This window comes from Manis pentadactyla, chromosome 3 (genome assembly GCF_030020395.1).
Source record: "Manis pentadactyla isolate mManPen7 chromosome 3, mManPen7.hap1, whole genome shotgun sequence".
NCBI lineage: Eukaryota > Metazoa > Chordata > Mammalia > Pholidota > Manidae > Manis > Manis pentadactyla.
In genome coordinates this window covers 53,571,271-53,594,007 of record NC_080021.1, presented here as the reverse complement: position 1 = coordinate 53,594,007, position 22,737 = coordinate 53,571,271, and the positions used below count along the sequence as shown (strand labels likewise).

The following is a 22,737-nucleotide window of genomic DNA, read 5'->3' as shown; positions in this document are numbered from 1 at the left end:
GCCCTTCCAAAGAAACCTTCCTTCTTGTCACCCTTTGAGATCATGTATGGCCGCCCAATTCTACCCCCAGGGCTCCCTTCCCACAAAGGACCGATTCCTCCCAATATGGCCCTTCCGCTACTCTCTCTCCTCTGCACCGAATTGTGGAAATATCAGGATTGGCTCCTTCATGATCCATCCGCCTCCCAAAACCCTCCTGTCTTACAGACCGGCCAACTAGTGTTTTATAAGCTGCCAGAGGATCGGCCCTCTCTCACCCCAAAATGGGAAGGTCCACACTCAGTTATTCTCTGCACCTCCTCGGCCGCCAAGCTCTCACTGCCTGATAACTCTGTCACCCCTTGGATTCATATCTCCAGGTTGAAACCAAACACCCAGGACCCACCTTCTCTGGACACCCGAGACCCATCAGTCACAACCCAGAGTTCTTCGGATACAGCCCAAGACGCTGTCTACTCTACCATGCTTCATCCCTCTGATCCCTTGAAACTCCACATCTCCCGTTCACCCCCTTTGCCATCCATACCCAAATCATGACTTTTTCCTCCTTTACTGCTCTCTCGCTTTTTTTCCTCATTCCTATTGTCTTCCCCGCCACCCCAGCCTCCTTTGTATGGCGATTCAAAGTCAGACAGACTTACACACAGCATCAAACAAAAGTTACTGCTCTCATTGCCACATCAGACTGCCCTCTGAAAGGCTGCTCCGAGCCTTTATACCTCCTCTTCCTCCCTCCACCGAAGTGTTCACTAGCAGCTACCTTTATTCTCCCTACCTCTGCTTCCTCTATGACCAAAAACAAGCCTATTGCAGGCGATGGCCAGACACCTACGGGGGATGTCCCTACTGGTCTTGTGCCATTCACTACATGAGTAACTCCCGGTACCCACAGTATTACTCCTCCAACCGTTTCATAAAATATCCCAACAGCTCATTCTCCTTATCAATCCCAGATCCCTGGGACTCTCGATGGGCCGCCGGAGTCACAGCCTCAGTTTACTACGGGGGGTCCTCGACCCCCCAGGGTACCCTTCATATCTCTCGAGAGTATGTTCCCTCTCATTCCCAAATCTCTCAAGTTGCATCAGATATTGGACATTCCGAAAAAGTCATTATCTAAACTCTTGACGGCGCCTCTTCATCTTCTTATCCCCGCCCTTCTTCCAATTCCTCCTACTCTTGGTTACAGCTTATTCAGGACACCACCATCTTTCTCAACCACACCCTTAACACCACCAATTGCTTCTTGTGCGCATCACTACAGTGCCCACTGCTGGCTGCCGTGCCCCTTAACATTTCCAATTACTCATTTCACGCAGAAGGACAACCCTTCAGTCCCCTGGCAGACATACCCCTATGGGAACCAGAATACACAAACAATCTCACCATCCACCACTGTGTAGGCCCGACCCCTCCCCCCTCCAGCCCACTTCACTGTCTCTCTATCTACACCCCTACCTCCAGCTCTAAGACTTTTACGCAACCGGGACACTTCTTTTGGTGTAATGGCAGTCTTTTCAACTCACTGCCTCCCAACTCCAGCACACCCTGCATTCTCGTCACCCTAATCCCACAGCTTACACTTTACAGCATGGCAGAATTCCTTGAGCTCCAACCTCCCTTGCCCTTGCGCACAAGAAGGGCTGCTTTCCTTCCCATTATGGTCGGTATTTCCCTAGCCACCTCAGCCATTGGGGCAGGATTTTCAGGGGGAGCCTTGGGTCACTCTCTATGGGCAATTAGAGATCTCAACGCCAAACTTGAGGGAGCCCTGACATCCACTGCCGATTCCCTGGCCTCTCTCCAAAGACAGGTCACTTCGCTAGCTAAAGTCACCCTTCAAAACCGGCGGGCCTTAGATCTGCTTACAGCCGAAAAGGGCGGCACCTGCATCTTCCTTTGGGAAGAGTGCTGCTATTACATCAATGAATCCGGCATTGTAGAAACTGACATTACCAAACTCACCGACCTTGCCTCCAGCCTCCACTCTGCTTCCAATTCCAACCCATTCTCTTCAATACTAACAAACCCCTTCCTTACCTGGCTGTGGCCCATTGCAGGCCCTATAATAATCATTCTCCTCGCCTGTCTCTTCTTGCCTTGTATAATAAAGTTTATCAAATCCCAAGTTGGTAAAATCTCTAATCAAACTTTCAACCAGCTTTTACTCAGGAACTACCAGCTTTTAGCCACAGAAGATCCCTCACCCTCACGTAACCTCCTCACCACACACTGAGATGGACCCCTCTCTCCGCTGGAAACTGTTCCTGGAAACAATGGCCGCAGACGCCTGGTTCCTGGCTCCCGTATCCTCCTGGCACTGTTGGAATCAACAAGTCCTCGACCTATGGTTACAGGGAACCTTCATTGATTTCCAACCTGAAGAAGTCCACATCTACTCGTCCTTACTGTGGGGAGTCCTATCAACCCTTTCCCCCCAATCCTCAAGCCCTCACTCCCTTCTCCGCCCCCGTTCAGCAGGAAGCAGTCAGAGAGAAAGCAAAGTCCACAACCCCATAGAGGAGAAAGGGGGGAATGAAGGGCCCCCACCCATAAGATGGCGAACTTCCTGCTTCTCTTCTGGGTCCTCGGTTCCCACCGGCGCCACCTGAAGCCCAATCACCCCTCGCCCCCCTAATCCCAGCACCTAGCCAATAGCCACCAGCCCCGTAGAAGTGACACCACAATCACCCCATGCCCCTTCCTATATAACCCAGCACCTTTCCCTAATAAAGCAGAATTCTCCCATGAGTTGCTGCTGTGTGTCGCTCCTTCCTTTCAAACCCTGCTGATCAAATCTCACTGCATAGATTTGGAGGGTCTCCACCTTTGGATTCATGTTCTCACTCTCAAATAAAGTGACCATCTTTTACAGACACATTTAACTGAGGGCATCAGTTGGGACAAGGCCTCAGGCTGCTCTCCAACAAACTCACCATTACAAGAATCAAAACTGAAGATCTGATCAAGGGACCCAACTGCTACTGGTGACAAACTCATAAACTGGGCCTGTCACACTCTTACACAATATGGTCGGTCAAGCTTCCTGACAAGGTTTTTGGAAAAAGAAATAACATGGTCAGGGAAGAAGGTAAAAGTTATACATGAGAGCTAGATTAATTTAAAATTACAATTTTTATTAGCCATTTTTACATTTCTATTCCAGAACTTGTTCCACACACACACAAAAAAAATATAGTAGAAAATACATGCCCCTATAACATATAAAATATTTAGACAATTAAAATATTATACAATTACTTTAAATCTTAATTTATGCTTTGATGAGAGGTTAATAAGTAGGCAATTTCTCCTCTTTTTTTTTTTTTTTTTCTGATGCACTAGGACCAAATGGTATCAAGTTGCGGAAGATTTGACTTAGTTATATTACCTTTTATCTTGCAATGTAAAATGCCAAATCAAGATTAAAAACATGTTTAAATTTTACCTTTAATAGTAAAATTATATCTTTCAAGTTTGTAATTTTAACATACAACCCAGTTGAAACTTCCACCTCCCCTAAATGACTTTTGTTAACCCAAATTATCCTCCTTGGTTGCCTGCTCTCAATCTCTCTCTCCCTCTATTCCATCTTCCTTTCCCACTCTCTCTTCCTTCCTCTGTATGAGAACACTCATTTTGGGGCAAAAATCATACAGTTGCCCAATACATCAACTTTCCAGTAATAGTGCTGGGAAAAATGCTGTTGAAATGTGTGAGATAATTTGTAGTTAATCATTCTAGCTCTTTTTTTGGCATTATTTATCTCAGCACATACCCAACAGTTTTCTTTTTTAAGCCTACCCCTCAAATACCAAAGTCCTGGACACAATTTAGAAATATCTCTGCTCTGTCTACAGGGGATTTTGAAAGTTATAGGCAAACATGAAGGAGTAAATTAAGTCGTAGGTGATTAATTTGTTTGGGTTCTGAAAAATGTATTATGGTCTAAAATTACTTGATTTGATATAAATTGTCTTGAAATTCCAATTTTTATTAATTTTCTTACAAGAAAATACAATGAAAACATCAGTCATTATTTTGGGACCACACACACCTAAAACTATTCAATATTTCACTTTGCAAATTCTAGCTACTGTGCCATTGTGAAGTCTTTAATTTATTGTTTACACATAGTGCATAGTCTCTTATTTATTTTTAATTAATGACAATCCACTTAAAAAATTTCTTTTATGTTTAAACAGTAACAATATGAAGAATTCTTAGACTGTTGACCTTGCTTGGTATAAAGATTTTATTAAAACTTTTATCAGAACCTGAATAGACATTTTCTCAAAGAAGACATATACAGATATCCAATTCATATGAAAAGATGCTCAACATCACTAACCATCAGGAAAATGCAAATGAGTATCACTTCACACCTGTTAAAATGGCTAACCACAAGACAAGAAATAACAAGTGTTGATGGGGATGTGAAGTAAAGGCAACCCTCACAGAGTATCAGTGAGAATGTAAATTAGTGCAGCCACTAGGGAAAACAGTATGGAAGTTCCTCAAAAAATTAATTCTTTTTCTTGGTATTTATGCAAAGAAACACCAATTTGAAAACATATATGCACCCTTATGTTTACTGCAGCATCATTAACAGTTGTCAAGATACGGAAACAACCATCAGTCCATCAGTGGATAAAGATAAGGTGCATATATACAAGGAATTATATTCAGCCATAAAAAAAAATCTTGCCATTTGTGACAATATGTGGACCTAGAGGGTATAATGCTAAATGAAATAAGTCAGATAGAGAAAGACAAATGCCATATGATTTCATTTATATGTTGAATCTAAATAACAAAAAGAAAAAAAAAACCGAGACAGACTCTCCATACAGACAACTAACTTGGTGTTGCCAGAAGGGAGGGGAATGTGGGTGTGGGAGAAATAGGTGAAGAGATTTAACAGGTACAAACTTCCAGTTATAAGATGCAAAGTACAGCATAGGGAATATAGTCAATAATATTGTAATAAGTTTGCATGGTGACAGGTGGTAACTAGACTTTTGCTGGTGATCATTTTGTAATGTATATAAAGGTCAAATCACTATGTGGTATACCTGAAACTAATATAATTTGTATGTCAACAACAGGTCAATAATAAACTTTTTTATTTGTATTACTACTGCATCAAATAACATGAATTTAGTTGCCAGTCTTCTAACCACATATACCAGAAAAAGAGACTGCAACAATTTAATGTACTAAATCACAGTTCACTAGCACAAATAATTATGTACTCAGTAAAAAAATTAAAACACCATCATCAACCACAAACTACAGTGCCGCACTAATACAGTAAAGCAGAAATCTATCCCAAGGCATCCCAGCTCAGTAGACTTTCCCATCTAACAGTGACATATTTAAGCTCAGAGTCTAAGGGCATTTGATTTGCTGTTTGCTTGGTTTTCCAAACTATTGCAGGTCCTGATTTCACATTGCTATTGTGTGGATCAGATGATCCCTGGTCACAAGAATACACTGGAGAGTGACTCCCCTGGCTATGAGTGTGGTCAGTCACTCCACATGCTTTTGGGATGAGCTATCTTTTCCACGATGAGAGATTTCCTTTTCAAGTTTTGTAATCCCCAAATACGAAATACTAGATTTTAAGTCAAAGTAATTAAGGAAATATATGTTGCAATATTATTCAAGATAAGCACTGGAATTTGGCTTCTCTCTCCTGTTGTGCTTTTCAAAAAATAAAATTATTACTGACCTGGAACAAAGAAGAATTTTGCAATATATGCTTAGAATTATAAACATGTACTACACTGACTTCTTGAATGTGAAACATAATCAGACATTTAAAAATATAGACATTTGACTTGTGCACACTGTATATGATAGTTATAGATATAGACTCCTTTCGCATGGGTCACTGTATCATAAAACAACTTGGGCAGGGGAGAAAAAAGCAATTCCAGAAACTCTTTCCTCTCTCTTTTCTTCCAATCTTTAATTATGTTTTGGAAAAATAGATCCTAACGTTTTCAACAATATGACTCACTTTATGTTTATGGACTTCCAACACTCCAGAATATTCTCGACTTTTCCCTGAACACTACAGCTCACGGAGTAGGAGAAAATCAGTGTCAGGTTCCTGCTCTCCGTTAACACGGGATGCAGACGGCTCCCGAATTCCGGGAGCTCTCGGTGGTGATCCAGCGCTCAGCGTTCTGCAGACCAAAGGGACGCGCGCTAGGTTGGGAAATGCCTCCTGGGGTGGTTCCGAGGACTGGGAATGGTCAATCTCTTTAAGGATTAATTGGAATTACAGAAACTGCCCTTTCAGCCTCTTGCTAACCATCCTTTGCTCCTAGGGTTTTACAAGTTGCCTGCAAGGGGCTCAAACATGGATCCGGCAAACAAATGTGTTCTTTCCAGCCACCGTAACCGGATCGCCAGGGCGAAATACCGTCGCAGAAGCGGCCGGACACCGCAGCCAGCCAGCCTGCCCGAGCTAAAAGCTACTTCTAAGTGAGGCTGCAAGCGCCGCCGGGGTGCAGATTTCAGGTGGTGGCTAAGCACAGCTACCACACCCCATCCCCCAACCACACACAAAAAAATGCACGAGGGAGGGAGGACCAGACGAAAGTCGTCCGCATTTCTGCGCGTCGGCGCCACTCGTTAGAAAGTCCTGCAGCTTTAGGACACGGGAGGGAGAGGCAGACTGGCCGGGAGCCGCGATCCAGTGAGACGGTAGGCGGGGGCCCTCTGCCTATCTCCCCCACCTAGACAGCTGTCCAGCTCTTGGAATTCATTGGCTTCCCCCACCCCGCCTCCCAAATACCACCCCAATCCAGTTTAGTCCCCCGCCCCACCCTCGCTGACCGAATAAGGCCATGTAGTGTGTGTGGGACCTATATAAAAGGTGTGGGCTCGCGGGGACTCTGCACGACGCCGTGGAGAGAAGGCAGCAGGCACCCAGGGCCCACGAAGACGACCATGGCCAAGGAGTGGGGCTATGCCAGCCACAATGGTGAGTGCGGGCAGCTGCAGCCCCCAGACCCCGGACCGTGCCAGACGAACTCCTGGCTTTGCAAAGACAGTGGGCAACTCTAGGGAGTGTGCTGGAAATTGTGGGCGGAGTAGTCCATGGAAACTAACATTTACTGAGCACTTAACCAAGTGCCAAAAGCTGCTGACCATTTTTTGTTTGACTCATTCGGTGCTCCTGGTATGGTGCTGTTACCACGCCCTTTGGAAGAAAGTGAAGTGCACAGAGGCTCTGTAACTTGCCTAAGATCACATTGCCTCTGACTGAGGAGTCCAGTTCTGATTGTCCCCTACTCCATGATTTTGGGCAAGCACTTAACATCTCTGAGCCTGGTGTTCGCATTAGAATCCGTGCTCTGCCTGCTGCTTCTGCCTAGCCTATGGAAAGAGGAATACAGGTGTGTCCTGAAAACCACATATGATCAGTGCCCTGTTTTATTTCCACTGTATGATTTAAGTTGGCATTGATAAAAGGTGATGAAGTCCACTTCAAAACAAGCCTTTCAGGCCATATTCTTGAACAAGCAGAGGGAATACACTGAATTAAATAGAGTCTCCAGGTAAACTGTTAACAAAATTATGAACAGGTCTTAAATGCTAAAGCTTGCATTGCCCAAATTGAAATCCAAGACCTTTTCACAATCACTACCTAGTTTCTGTGTATTTTGCTAGTTTAGTCAATTAGAAAGAGAACTTGGAATGTGCCACCAAACAAATCTTCCTTAACTTGATTTCCTAGGCCCTGACCACTGGCATGAACTTTACCCAATTGCCAAGGGAGACAACCAGTCGCCCATCGAACTGCATACTAAAGACATCAAGCATGACCCTTCCCTGCTGCCATGGTCAACATCTTATGACCCTGGCTCTGCCAAGACCATCCTCAACAATGGGAAGACATGCAGGGTTGTGTTTGATGATTCTTATGATAGGTCAAGTAAGTACAACACTTAGGTAGGGGCACAAAGACATTTATAATGTTTACATTGGCAAAATGTGATTTATGGCACCGTAGCGTTAGTGGGAGGAAGGGGCACTTCATCCCTGAAAATGGGGGTATTTGGTTTTGCTCTGGGCGTGAAGAATTATATTCATGCATTAAAGAGGAATGTCTCACTTTCTAACCTGGGGCACTCTGCTGCTGTAAAATGGTCTGATGCCTAAACTAAAACTTGGCAATACATTCTTGAAATGGAGCTCAATTTCCATGAGTGTTCTTCAGGCTCTGTGACCGCCTACACCTGAGGGCTCTTGGGTTCCTTGACCATGGCCCATAGAACTAGGCTCCCATTCCCAAGCGTGGCAGAGATTCCATTCTACAAAGCAAGGAACATAGCAAAGAAAGCGGGCACTTTCGTCCCCTGGTGTGTGGGTGGGGCCCAGTCCAGGAGAGAGAACAGGGCCATTGTGTGAGTCAAGAAGACTTGTCTTCAGTGCTCCGGGGTGGGGGGTGGGGGTCATCAGATTAATCCTTGTGGTGAGTTCTTTGGAAGTATCTGACAATCTCTTCTTGAGCAGTGATTTGTATCTGTGTGAAAATGAAAAATCACTAGTATAAAAAATTTATTTTACCTACACTCTTAAGCAAATCAGTGAAAAAAAAAGGTTAATTAGAAATGCTTTATTTCACTGTAAGTAACCTGTCTTTAATATTTTAGTGTCTGGTGTCAATAATATATTTTCTTACTATCACATTTGTCAAAAAGTTAGAATATCCTTGATGTACATAAAAAAAATACTCTCTGTGATATGAAAAGTTATCGAGTCATATTTCCTACCTACTAGAGGGTTCCAAGTAAGAAGTATCATAGAAAGCCGTATTTTCTTAAACAATAATTTCATGTGATTATCTGTTACTTTTTTTCTCCCTTCTCCATTTAAATCAAGCCATATTGAAGGATAAACAAAAAAATTAAACACTATTAGATTGAACCACATGAAAGTGCCAATTTCATAAGTGAAAATGGTTTAATACTGACAATTTCATATGTTGATCCTAATAAACCGAACTCATATGTCCAGATAATATGTTCCTAATGGTTGGACAGGAAAAATGCAATGAATCAAACCACTTATTCCTACATGACCAAGCTCATGCAAGTCTAGCTCTATTGCTTTAGACCTCGTCTATGGCTTTCAGTCTGCCATTTCAGCACCAATAGTTGGTCATCCTTTCTAGAATAGCTACTCCCTGAATTCTATTTTTATGTAGTTTATATTGCTAAATCTTGATTTTAAGGTTTCTGCATAGTTTTAATATCATTTAGAAAATATACAAACCTCTGAATCACTCTGCAGGCTGAATGAAGTGAGACCAAATTAAGTGATGGGTTGAGATATTTGGATAAGCTTAAATTAATTCTACTGAGAATTATCTAGTTTTGCTGTCCACGTTGATTGATTCCCTGGGAAATATCTGAATTTTCCATTTCCTCTCATTTGAATAGACAGTGTAAATTAGATGTGGCTGAAAGCTCTTGTGTGCCTTCTTGAAGAACAGTGTAGCTGGGGGCAAGACATGGAGAAGGAATTCACATTTGCCCAGTGATTGCTGTGCTGGGCATTGCGATGAGCACTTTAAAGTCCTTAATCTCATTTAATCCTCACAGCGGCACTGAAAGGTTGGTATTATTATCACCTTCATAGAAATGCAAACATGAGTTCAGAGAAGTTTAGCAACTTGCCTGCGATCACACAACTAGCAAGGGTTGGCGCCAGGACTGGAACTAAATCTGCCTGTCATGTTCTTCCCACTGTCTGGTGCTTTGGTCTGTTTTATCCTTATTGCCCATCTGTTGTTGTAATTTTAGTCTCATAAATGTTAAATTGACATTTTAAAGATAATAAAATGAGCAAACAAAACAAGAAAGAAAAGAGAAATTATTTGTTTGGGTATATCCCAAGACTGAATTTTGTGAGAAAGAGACCGGTGTGCTTGGGAATGGCATCATCTGCCCGGCAGACCGACCACCTTTGGCTCCTCCGACCCTGGCTGTACGGGCCCTTGTTGAGAGCTGGGCTCTGGGAGAGAAGCGTGAGCTCGCTGACCTAGCTTCTCTGCATCTCAGTGCTGAGAGGCGGCCCGCTCACGGGACCCTACCGGCTCCGCCAGTTTCACCTCCACTGGGGCTCCTCGGACGACCACGGCTCTGAGCACACTGTGGATGGAGTCAAGTACGCCGCGGAGGTAGGAGGAACCACCAGAATCCATTTTGGGTCTTACATGGTAAAAAGTGAAAAATAATGACAAAGCAACATCCACTGCTTTTATTTCAAGCCTGTGGTAGTTAACATAAGCTGAAGCTGCCCAGTATTCTAGGCTAGACAGTTAAGAAGTGTAAGTGTATTGGTGGTGTTCATGAAGACTTTCAAGCTTAAGAAATTGGATATTGGTTTAATTTCAAAAAAGAAGCCAGGATGCTGAATGGCACTAAAAAGGTAAGGTAGCTAACACTTATTAAGTGCTGCAAGTATTAACTCACTTGATCCTTTCTGCAACTCTGAGGCAGGTCACAGTGGAGGAAACTGAGGCACAGAAATGTTACATAACAAAATCACACAGCTGGTGTGTGCTAGATCTGGTGCTCTTCCTTATTCAGACTGGATTCTGAGTTCATCTTGTCCAGTGCCCTAAGCTGCCTTTTTTATAACATTGTGGTGCTTTAAAAATAGCACTTTATGATTCTGGCTAATGCTTATGTTCTAGTTTCTTAATAAAGGGTGTGCATGTGTGTGTGTGATTATATATACATATGTATTTATACACACAGATAGATATAAATACAGATACACACAGCTTAACATGAGGAACTACTTACTACTCTTTCAGTTCATCCATTTAAGAAAAGCATGATTTGTAACACAGATGAAGGCATAAAATTATAAGGCAATAAGACAAGCCCCCTGCATGGTCTCTCTATAAAGCCAAACCTGTAAGGGGTGACAAAGCCCTGAAGGTGAGATCCAAGGGCAAGGGTCTGGTCAACATAGGACAGTGACAGGAACCTTGGAGGCATTGTGGACATTCTCTTAGGCAGAATCACCAAGTAACTTAACTGCTGGTGAAACTAACTCTACAAGATCCACAGTACTTCATGGTGGCCACTCCATTTCTCTATAGCCCATCTAGAAAGCCAGTGACAGGATAGATTAATTACTAAGAAAGCCTTCTAGACATTTTTCCCTGCAAATGGGGAAAGTTTAGTATATTTCTTATAAATGTGGGCAAGACTGTAAAGGCAATTTGGCCTTCACACATGGGATTCTCACACTTTTGTTCTTGAATAAAATGTTTTTTAATTGCTATGAACTCTTGAATTGTGTTGCTATCCTATGAAATTCAATATGGGAAATTTGACTAATTGTTGCTTATGTTATAAATTCAGATAAGGTCACCACTGGGTTCCAGAGCACTGGCTGCACAAAGGAAGTAGATACGAAAATGCCTAAGGATTTTCCCTTTATTTTTCCTCCCCTACTTCCCAATTAATTGTGACTTTAGAGTAATAGCAGATTTTTTTATAGCTCTGTGTTTCACTGTTTGATTTGATCTGAAAAAGGACTGATGTTATAAAAGCTAAAGTAAACATTCGAATTGGCTTAACCAAATTTCAGTTTTTACTGATTGCTTTTTACAGAACTCTAAATCTATTTATGATAATTCTATACACTTTTTATTTGAAGCTTTAAGAATTTCACCAAAATACTGTATGCTAATACTTAGAATTCTATCAACCTCTGTGAGAGTACTCAGCAACCATAGGCTGTACAATTCTTGGGTTTATTGTGAATACTTTTATACTTATTTCCTTATTCTCAGAATTGACTTCATAAATACATAACCTGTGTTTGATGGTTTCAGCTTCACTTGGTACACTGGAATCCGAAGTATAGCAATTTTGGAGGGGCTCTGAAGCAACCTGATGGAATAGCTGTGGTCGGAATTTTTCTGAAGGTAAGGTAAAAATTGACCATATTTTTTCTTTCAAAACTTAGTTCTTTATGAATGCTTAGGATAGCATGAGTTTCACTGCCTCCTTTTATTTCAAGGGGGGAGAGAAATGGATTTCAATATGCATTCACCTAATCAAGGTATTTCTGCTATGCTCAGCTCAAATTGTTTTGCTTTTTCTTAGAAATGTATGTTTTGCCATCTTCCAGGACTCCAGCACTTCTACGTTTTCTCAAGATGTGGTGTGTGTGTGTGTGTGTGTGTGTGTGTGTGTGTGTGTGTGTGTTGGGTGAGTGGCCAGAGAGCCTTTGGAGGAGCTTCTGCTGGTGGTAGTGAGGGCAGGGGCTGCATTTTTCAGTACCCGTTCCCACTACTCCATTTCAGTTGCACTGAAAACCAGAGAGCTGGTGCTGGGAATCACCGTGAAGCTAAGTCTGGCTGGACGTCTCCTGGGCTTAGGGTGGCCACCACTCATATGATCCCAGGCTAAGACAGCACCATGGAATGTGTGTGTTGTTGAGCCAGCCTTGGTTTAAAGAGGACTTAGTGTCATTATCACATGAATTTAGTGGTAACATAACCTAAATTTTAAGCCCGAGGTGAAAATCTAGGTTCTTTCTTTTCGAATGACCTAATTTGTTCTATGTTCTGAATTCATTGGGTCCTTTTCGGTGCTTGAACATAGCAGAACAGCAAGCAGAGTGAGTCTGAACAGAAAGACAATGAGTTTACTTTTAGATACACTGAGTCCATTTAGTTTTGCTACTATAAAAAAATAAAAGTAAAATGACTTTGCAGAGAGGGTTAAGGACACAGAAGTAAATCAACATGTAATTTTGTGGTTTGTGCACCGGAGGCCTAGAGTTCAAGTTTAGTTCAGAGAAAACATACTCTAAAATCTTGAGACAAAATAAACTTATGTTTTTGCTTTGTAGAAGATATTCTGGCAGATTTATAAACACTAGATGCAGATGGATGGATCAGAATCAGTTTTTAAGACAATCCTAAATTACGGAGAAGAGAAAAATATAATTATTGGTCTTCTATTTTCTTACAGATAGGACATGAGAAAGGAGAGTTCCAGCTGCTCCTTGATGCACTGGACAAAATTAAGACAAAGGTAAAAAAAAAAAAAAAGTTTTTCCTCCTAGAACATAAAGCAGGTATGTCAATTTTTAATTTTTAAATTTTCAAGTGTATTTATTTTCTCTAGGGTCTGTTACTAAGTTTCATAATTATGCTCAGCATACATATAAAAATAAATAAATGCTATTATATTTGTATGGTTTATAGTTATTACAGCAATTTCACGTACATTGGCTTATTTAATCCTCATAGTCAGCTTGTCAGATATTTACTTAATGAAGCGGCTGAGAGAGCAGTGAAGTGGTAACCTCCTCTCCCCAACTCCCCACCCCCCACACATGCGCACACCGCACACCCGCAGGACTAATAAATGTTTGCCTCCTGGTGCCCTTCTTCTCCTGAGCTCTAGCTATGTATTTTAAATCTTAACAGCAGACTCTTCTAATTAACAGACTCATTTTAACTGACTTTGGGATTGTTCTAATCCAAATGGCTATTAAATTTTACCACTAGAGAAAGTATTCCCAATATAATATTCAATAAAAATGCGACCCTGGCTTTTTTATCTCAAGAACGAAGCATGAACTTATATGAAACATTTCTGTTAGCGTTTAGATGGAAGTTTCCCCTTTTTCTTCAGAAGTGATAAAATTATTGCTCTCCCAATAGTAAGGAATAAAACATTTACAATGACTGTGCTCAAATCACAGCATGCAAACCGCCCCCATCCCCGGTCCTTTATTTCTGAAAGGCGCGTACTTAGTTTAAACGCTCCGTTTTCTCCATTGCATCTGAAACCTTTCCCCCAAATGGTGAGACCCTCGGAGCAGGCGGGGTGGGCGGGGTGCGCCCGCTCACCGCGCCTGCGCCCCGCTCCCAGGGCAAGGAGGCGCCCTTCACGAAGTTCGACCCGTCCTGCCTGTTCCCCGCCTGCCGGGACTACTGGACCTACCACGGCTCCTTCACCACTCCGCCCTGCGAGGAGTGCATCGTGTGGCTCCTGCTGAAGGAGCCCATCACCGTGAGCTCCGACCAGGTGAGCGGCAGCCCCGGGTGGAGCCTTGTGAATACACGGACTTAAATCGCTGTCTGGCTATATAAGATGAAGAAGCTAAATTGAAAACTGCTAGGTGCTAAATGGGTGTTTACCGAGTTCAGACGGTGCAAAAAACCGATGCGGACCACTAGAGAGTCCATAGTTTGCCCTGGTTAATTACAATCAGTCGGTTTAACTTTCTAAAGCTTATTTTCCAAAGGGTACCGGGATAAACGCAAATCCTGTAAAAGTGGCTGTGATGCTGTACAATGACTTGAGTTTGTGTCGTAGAAACGCTTAAAGGTTTAGGTGAAAGAGTTAGTCTTTGGAGGACCCACAAATACTGAGCCCTGGTTAGGAGGTGGTAATGGTACCTGCAGGCCTGGGGAGAAGGATGCTAATGGAAGGGATTTAATATCCCTGTGAGATGTATACTATTTCTCCGGTTTTATAGACAAGTTGAGGCTCAGAAAGGTTAAGTAATTTGCCAATGATCCACAGCCAGGTGCAGGACCTGAGATTCTAACTCTGGTCTGTCTGCTCCCAATACCTTTGCCTGCCTTCTTAGAGGTTACCTCAAGAATGTCCTTGCAGCATTTATTAAAGACTTGCAAGGAAAGACTGTTTGGGAGAAAATATGTGGGCAGGGACGTGGAGAAGAGCAGATTAAAGCAAGTGAACAGCAGCGCCTCACACTCCAGGTCATAAATATTTACTGAAATCATAAATCAGTTTGCCAGTGCGTCTCTCCCTTATTTAAGACAGCATTCCTATTTCTGTCAGTTGTAGACAAGTATATATGACCATTTCTATCAAAAGAGATGTAATGTTCAGGTTTATTTGTATAAATATTTTGAAAGGGGAATGAAATTTTCTTAAGGAGAAAGGCTAAAAAACATTTTAATATAGAAATACAGTATTACTAATAAGGATTTCTTAAATTCTTCTCCCTTAAGAAAAAAAAGTTCTTAAATTTCAAAATAGAGTGACTCCAACTTATTTCTGCTCTTTTAAAAAATGTTGACGCCATAAACTTTTACAAAGAGGGCCAATTAAGCTTATCATTTGCATTGACCTTGTCATCCCTCCCTACATAAGGTATAGACTTCATACTGACTCCTCAAATTAAAATAATTGTTTCAGAATTCAGGAGGAAAAGGTTTTGACCAGAGGACATGGCAATGCTGTATAAAATGAAGTGTTTTTACAAATAAAGAAAATGTTTCTTTTACTCTAGACTAAACGTTGGAGACAAATCTGATGGTTTGCTTGCCGTGATTAAAAAGCCAGTGATTTCTAACTCTTTGTCACCATGTGTCCACTTGGTCCAAATGTCATGCTGACAACATTCTCTTGTCCCCTTGCAGATGGCCAAGCTGCGGAGCCTCCTGTCCAGCGCTGAGAATGAGCCCCCAGTGCCCCTGGTGGGGAACTGGCGTCCTCCGCAGCCTGTCAAGGGTAGGGTGGTGAGAGCTTCCTTCAAATGAGGCTGCAGGAGCTTGCCCTCCTCAGGAAAGGAGACCTGCCGCCGTTGGAGAGCTTGGTTCCCTGACTCCTTTTGACGCTTCTTACTCCAAGTATATTTCAGTTTTCCACACTGAGCAATGAATGTGAAAGATGCTCTCACCAGGAAACCAAAGTTACTTATGACAAGATGTAATGTGAAAGCATCTGGCCTTTGTAATAATTACCTTTCCTATAAAAGTAGCATTTCTAGTAAGGTTTCAGAGGAGAAGAAACAGAAGGAGAAGGGTAATGATGTAGAAAAATGGCTAATGGGCACCAATTTTCTGTCACCTTTAATTTCATAGAACTTCAGTATTACTGTTTTCATATAATGAATCTTAAAGAAATAATGAGTAATTCTATTAATAACAGAGGTAAATGAAGATCATATGGCAAGTAAAGATAAGCCAGAAATTAAAATTACTCTAGACACCAAGAATTGATATGGTATATTTTAACCCTTCTATAAAACCAGCAAGAGGTCCATCATTCATTAAGATTTTAACTTCTGTAATGATAACCTGGTTTTGATTACAATGAGAAGGAAAACACGTTGGATCAGTTTTAAAAATTTGACCTGTATTTGAATTTCTTCTTCAAAAAGATGATTGACTTTATCCTAATACTTTTCCTTACCTGAAGGAGGGCCATTTATTTTTAATTTTACCACTTTTATCTGTGCATGCTTATTAAAATAAAAACTGCCTCTGACATCTTTCTAACTTGAGGATGGAATTAATGATTCTTAGAACATGCAGGAGTGAATGACTGCACTTCAGGTAAAAGCAGTTGTACTGATCATCAAGACTAATAAAGACACGAATACACAAAGTTGTATTGTGTTTCTTTAATGAAAAAAGGGTTATTAATAATGACAAAAATGAAGTAAAACTAAAAACGGCAAACTCTGTAAGTTTGTTTTTATAACTGAAAGATGGTGATAACAGAACCAAGTTCTGAGTTTGATTGGCGGTTACATTCCTTATGAAGTGGCTCAGGCAATCAGTGAGGCCTCAGTCGGGTTAGGATTCTGAGGTCCCTACCAGTACCATGGTTGTGACTCAGGGGCATGGAATCAAGCCAGATTGTTTTTATGTCCTTATTTTTCTCAATATGCATCAGGATGATGCTGGTCTAATACTGCAAAAGTCCATAGGTTGACACGTTTAAAACATTTGATATCCTTAGATGTCTTAATTTGCAGTTAATGGCTTCGATAGCTCTTTCATCACATCACTGGTTAATAAGTTAACTTACTTTAGAAAATGCCAGCAATATTTTTATTACCCTAAGGAATGAAAAGGGTATTGGGTCTGGAGAGTCTTGTGATGCTGGAAGTCAAGTAATGTGATGGAGTCCTAGGAGGCTAAAATTATTTAATAGATTACCACTTGGGTGAAGTAAAACCAGGTTGGTCAGTGCAAATGGATGTGTTAATTAAATCCCTTGGAATTAGGAGGTGTGGAGCATTCATCAATTAGTGGTAATACACAAGCTGATTCTCTCAGGGTACTTGCTTCATAATGCTCAGAGCACTGTAAAACTCTATCCAGAAGACGCTCTATGTGGGGGAGGAATGTGTAACTTAATACTGGTGCTTTTTCAAGTGCACAAGCTCAACATGGCTCAAACTGTTTTAAGAGAAAATGTCCGTTCAAGGTTGGTTATCTACCTAGACCATGAGTCCCACGAAGGTATGAATATGAGTCTTGTACACTGATATACCCCTTATTGACTAGTATTGTGCCTGGCCCTTAAATAAGCACTCAACAAATATTTGGTAAACAAATAATGTCACGAGCATAGATAAGCCCAGGACAAATACTCGCCTTCTTGAACAATACATAACATGATTAAGACTTGTACTAGTTTTTGATCATCTTGTTTAGTTTGGATCTCTTTACCCTCAGGTTGGTAGCTTTCCAATAGAACATATTCCATCCCCCGCCTCCACCAGGTCATCAACAGTACTCACACTTATCACCCAACTTAAAATGTGTTTGACACCTCTCCCTTCACTCAAAGTGCTGAGTTATAATATGACATATTGAAGGCACAACATATGTCCTTATTCAGTAGAGGGATCATTTTCATGATCATGCACAGGTTTCCCAACAATTGCATTTCAGCATGCACAACGTGTAGAGGGGACATGGCTAGGAGCTGCTGCAGTGAAAATGCTTCGGCATCTACTGTGTTTTGTTCTTTAGGGTATAATCATTGCAGGTATTTAAAAATTTCAACCTAGGGCAGAAACAAATGTGAATTAAGTGTGTCATAATATTTCTCAGATTATTATATCTTTTAAAGTCTTTGAATGGGGCATCATTAACAAGAATTTACTGAGTATAGGGTACTGTTAGGTCTTGAAAGTGCTCATGCTTTAGGGTCCCTTCCCCTTTAAGAGGGAGACAGAATATATTCATGAAAGGGTACGTAACTCTTCAAGACCACTGATCCACAATTCTTTACGTGCAATCAGTGAATATCTCTGTAGATGAATGGGAAGTATTCTACACAGAACATGTAAAATGTGGATTTCAGTACCTAACTATAATCATTTATATAATTAAATAAATATGGGTAATACTGATCAACTATAAACAAGCTTGGATACTTGTGAAAAAGTATTGTTTCAGTTATCAGATAAAAATTGGCACAAATAAAATTACTCTAAAAGAGATACATATAGTCCAAACCACATCAGAGATCACACATAAAATGAGATTTTTGTTTCTTTTCTAATGCCTTCTTATTTGATATTAAAAGGAACTACAGACATGAGCACAATACATTATTTTAGCAGAGAAAGAGTGAGAAAAGGTAGAAAAAAAATGGTAACTCTAAATGTCATATTTAAAAATTTTTCATTTAATGTATGAAAATATAATGATCTTTAAAAAACTACCCCCTAAGGTAGCACTTGAAAACATTAAATGCAAATAAGGCAAAATCATGTTACACGTTATTTTCATTTAGGTCACTAGATGGCAGCAAAATAATTACAAGAATGACTATGAAATGAAAAACTATGCTCTTTTATTCCTGTTGCAGACCAATGAGGTTTCCTTTTTTAATCCTGAAGATCCTATTTCCTTTTCTCAAATGTTTAATATCAACTATTAATATCTATCTACAAAAGAAAGATGGTGAAGGATTCTTACTTTTTTTGAGACTTTTTAATAGTCAAAGTGAGGCCTAACATCAGAAATTAGTATGTATTGCTCTAAAGATTAAATAAATGAGAAAACATTTTTACAGCCCTGTTCAGTCTTCTGGAGGCCTGGGTGCAAATCACACACCACTTGCAGGCATGTGGCCTCAGGCAAGTTAATTTCCCGGTGCCTAAATTTCCTCATCTTGGAATAAGAATTATAATAGTACCTCCCCAGGTGATTGTTTTAAGGATTAGATGAGTTAGTATATACAAATCTCTTAGAATAGTTATTCTAACATGTGGTAAAACTCTCTATAGGGGTTAGTTACTACATTCTGTAAATTAATTTTACTTTAGCCAAGAAAAATTGTAATGCTGATTTGATATGTAAAATCATGTTTTTCTTTCTGTATTAGTAACATCGTGAATCCATATCTTATCAGTTCAGCTATTACTAAAGGAGTGACTATAATGGGGCCTCCTGCCAGGTTCCCCCTGTGCTTGGCATTGGAGGAATGGTATTTAAAAATAATGATGGTAACTCTTGTCCCACCTACACAGCAGGAAGAACAAGATGTGGGCACGTTAGAAACCAGTAGGAACCCACAGTACACGGGAAGGGGGGATTTGGGGGAGGGCCGCAGAATTTTTTCTGAGGAAGGTTGTGTTCCAGGAGGTCTGCACCTTACCTAAGGAAGTAAATGACCAGCAAAACATCCAGAAATAAACCGAACAAGAGACATGGGAGAAGTATAGTATGCATTCTGTTTTACTGACTTCCCAGTGTTGGCAGAACAGAGTCCCTACAAGTGCTGCCTGAAGTGGGAAATCTATCCTATCATGAGTACAGAAAGTCTCCTGCCGTGAAATTAATTTGGGGCTTGTCTGGGCATGTCGTAAAATCAGAATCCTGAACAAGATGCATAAATCAACCTGGGGGAAGAGTTTATCCATTTAGGGGTGACTCAACTCCAGTTAAACTAAAGGAAATCAGTCTAAACATAAAATCGAGGATCAAGGGAATGACTGGAGAACTAATGAACTTCTTCAGATTTGAAGTGTTTAATGGCAGTGGTCTGAAAACTTGACAAGGCGGGTAATCACAGGTAATCAGCAGGAGTAAGAGCGAGTCTAACGGTGTAGTCACAGGGGACCAAGTGCACTGCAGAGGCATAAAACCCAGTGATTTAAAAGCTAATTTTAGCCAGGTGAGAATCGACTCTGTGCAGTAAACAGGGAATCAGATTCTCTCTTGTATTTAAGTCATTCCCAGGTAGAGGAGCCTGGAAACTCAGGAAAAACTTTTTGGCCATTAATTGTACATATTCTCCGTTTTAATATGTCCATAAATTTCTATCATACTTGACTCATTTGAAATTTGGGTGGTTCCAAACACATTTGCTAAGGGAAAGTCATTTCCCCAAAGGGCACTCGACTCCCATGAAAGTGTATTGCAAATGGAAGTGCTTGAAAATGCTATGCCATGTAGGTAGAACTCACACTTCCGTTCCAATGTGGGTTTAATGGAGGACCTAAGGCAGTCAGTGGGGCACATGGATAGAGCAGGACCCCCAAAGAGAGGGCCTGGCAAAGGAAGGAAGATGGTACAAGCCGAGCAGAGCAGGAGTAAGGCAGAACCCAGTCCTGGGAAGAACATATAACTAAGCAGGAAAAGGTGTAGGTAAAGCGTTAGCAATAAGGAAGTTGCAGTTCAGTGAAGATATAGGGGTTGGGTTCTTGCACCAGGAACTAATTTTAGGAGTAACAAGAGTACTTTTAAATTATCTGTAAACTATCTGCAATGTAAGTTGTGTGTGTGTGTGTGTGTGTGTGTGTGTGTGTGTGTGTGTATGATGAATAATGGGGACAGGGAGGTTTTAGGAGGGTAAGAACTTTATCTGTCTTGTTATACTGCTGAGGCCCTAGTACCTAACAGTATCTGGAACCTAGTCAGCACTGAAAAAGTATTTGTTGAATGCCGGGAGGGATTGGAAAGATGGATGAGCAGGTGGATAGGTGGACAGATGGATGGATGGGGCAATGAGAATCCTAAACTACTGAATGCCACTCTAAGAACATGAGCTCGTGGGAGCTATGTCCTCAACCTAGGAATGTCAGAGACTGCATCTCAAAGAGCTCCTGGAGGAATGCAGGGCATCCTATTGCTACAACCTGGGCTTCTCAGTAAAGAGAATGGCAGTGGGAAAAGAGAAGCAGCCCTACATTTATGCAAACATTATCATTTGAAAATTTAAATTTTAGAAATGAATTTAACTTAGTATAGAGGAGACATGCTTTAAGAGATATAAAAGAAAATCCTCTACCCGGATACTTTTTTAGCATCCGTGCTTCCAAATGGTGCCAGTTGAGGCGCAGGTTGGCAATGAGCCAGCAACATTGGACTATGTTATACTAATTGGCATAATTCATTCATACCAGTGCTTAAACTTTCATAAGTTTGCCTTAAATTTCTAATTAGTGACTTTAGTTCTCCACGTCATTCACCTTTGTATGAAGTTGCTCACAGTAATTATGCATATGTAATAAACACTACTCTTCCTAACTCGAATGTTTGTGTCATGGCCAGAAATGAGGAAAGTATGAAACTTGAGAATTTGAGGAAGGTTTTCAACTGACACATTTTGCCTCACCCCAACCAAATAGTTGGTCAATTCAGGGAAATTTCCTGCTCTCCACAAACAACACAGACATATATGCCAATATACTCATGTACTTGTAATTACTACCTACAGATTACTTTATAGTACAGTTAAGAATTCTTTGAAAAAAAGCTTTTACTCAGACAGTGAATTTACTAGAAATCAAACTCAGCATCTATTTTGGTTGTTGTTGGTGGTGGGGATGGTATCTTCTGGCTCAACCCATAGTTTGATATGTAAACCTCTGGCTGCCTATTATAGTTTTTTTTAATTTAAAGGGCTATTTTAATGATATTTCATCAGAGAAGGTCTAATCTGTTCCTTTTAATTTGTTTTCTTTAACAAAGGGCCTGTTGTCAAGATTGTGAGGTGTACTAAGCCTCTTGTCCTTAGCAGCTTAATTGATATGAAACATTGATTAGGCCCCAAGAGGGCTAGAGTGTTTCAGAGGAATTATGAAATAACCACAAGGTGTAAAGGAGAAAGTTTGCAGCTTGATGAAGAGCATAGTGCTTTTAACTGGGCAAATGAATTCAATATCTGATACTTTAAAAAGTACATGCAACTGATTAAAGAAACCCTCTTTTTGAAAGAATTTCATACTTTCTAAAAGCATTTAGGTGACAAGTGGGAAAGAAAGAAAAGTCAAGGAACTACCTACCTAGAAGCATCAAGGAGAAGAAAACAATAGAAAGAAAAGGGCAACCTTCAAATATGACTCAAAAGAAACTGTACTATATACACGGTGGCAACTACAGAAGGGAAGGGCTTATCAGGCATGACCACAGTGCCCAGTACGCTGGGCATGAAGTACATGGTAAATAGTGATATCAGTGCAGTTTGAAAGAAGGAACAGATAGCGGAACCAAGGGTACAAGTGACCCGCAAAACACGGCTCCAGGTCACCTGGACCTCTGGGCCAGCAATGGGCTCCAGGCTCCTTCTGGATGATGCAGGTGCAGTTTAGACCCTGGACCCCCATCTAGCAATTCTAAAAATCATATACATACAGTATTATACTATTATATATGTTATAAAATATAAACAAAGTAGACTTTTAGAGGGCAAAGAAAAATAATTATAAATATAAGTGCTCATATTTTCTTCCTGCCATAGAGTGGCCCTTCCTGGCACCTCCAGGGTGTATACACTGCACTGTGAGGACACCTCCTTTGAAGCCTTCTGCTAACATGATCAGGTATCAGTCTCCTGCCAGCTGGTCAACTTTTTCTGTTCTATGGGTCTTTGCTGTGCTGGGCCACTGTTGCATTCCTGCCTCACCGAGTGGCGATTAGCTGAGTATGGAACAAGAAGAGGAGCATTTGGG

General features: G+C 41.0%; 1 protein-coding gene across 2 annotated transcripts; it reads left to right on the top strand.

Annotated features, from left to right (window-relative positions):
* The first annotated feature begins 6,837 nt into the window (after window positions 1-6,837).
* On the top strand, window positions 6,838-16,424 carry LOC118932051 (carbonic anhydrase 3). 2 transcript variants are annotated; one of them, XM_036925077.2, is made up of 7 exons: window positions 6,838-6,997; window positions 7,754-7,951; window positions 10,083-10,201; window positions 11,876-11,968; window positions 13,023-13,085; window positions 13,932-14,087; window positions 15,455-16,424. In XM_036925077.2, exons 1-7 carry the CDS (start codon window positions 6,964-6,966, stop codon window positions 15,572-15,574), a joined length of 783 nt encoding a protein of 260 aa, XP_036780972.1. In that variant the 5' UTR covers window positions 6,838-6,963; the 3' UTR covers window positions 15,575-16,424. The 2 variants fall into 2 exon arrangements, with proteins under 2 accessions (XP_036780972.1, XP_057353899.1); XM_057497916.1 differs by lacking the exon at window positions 10,083-10,201.
* Window positions 16,425-22,737: the final 6,313 nt, after the last annotated feature.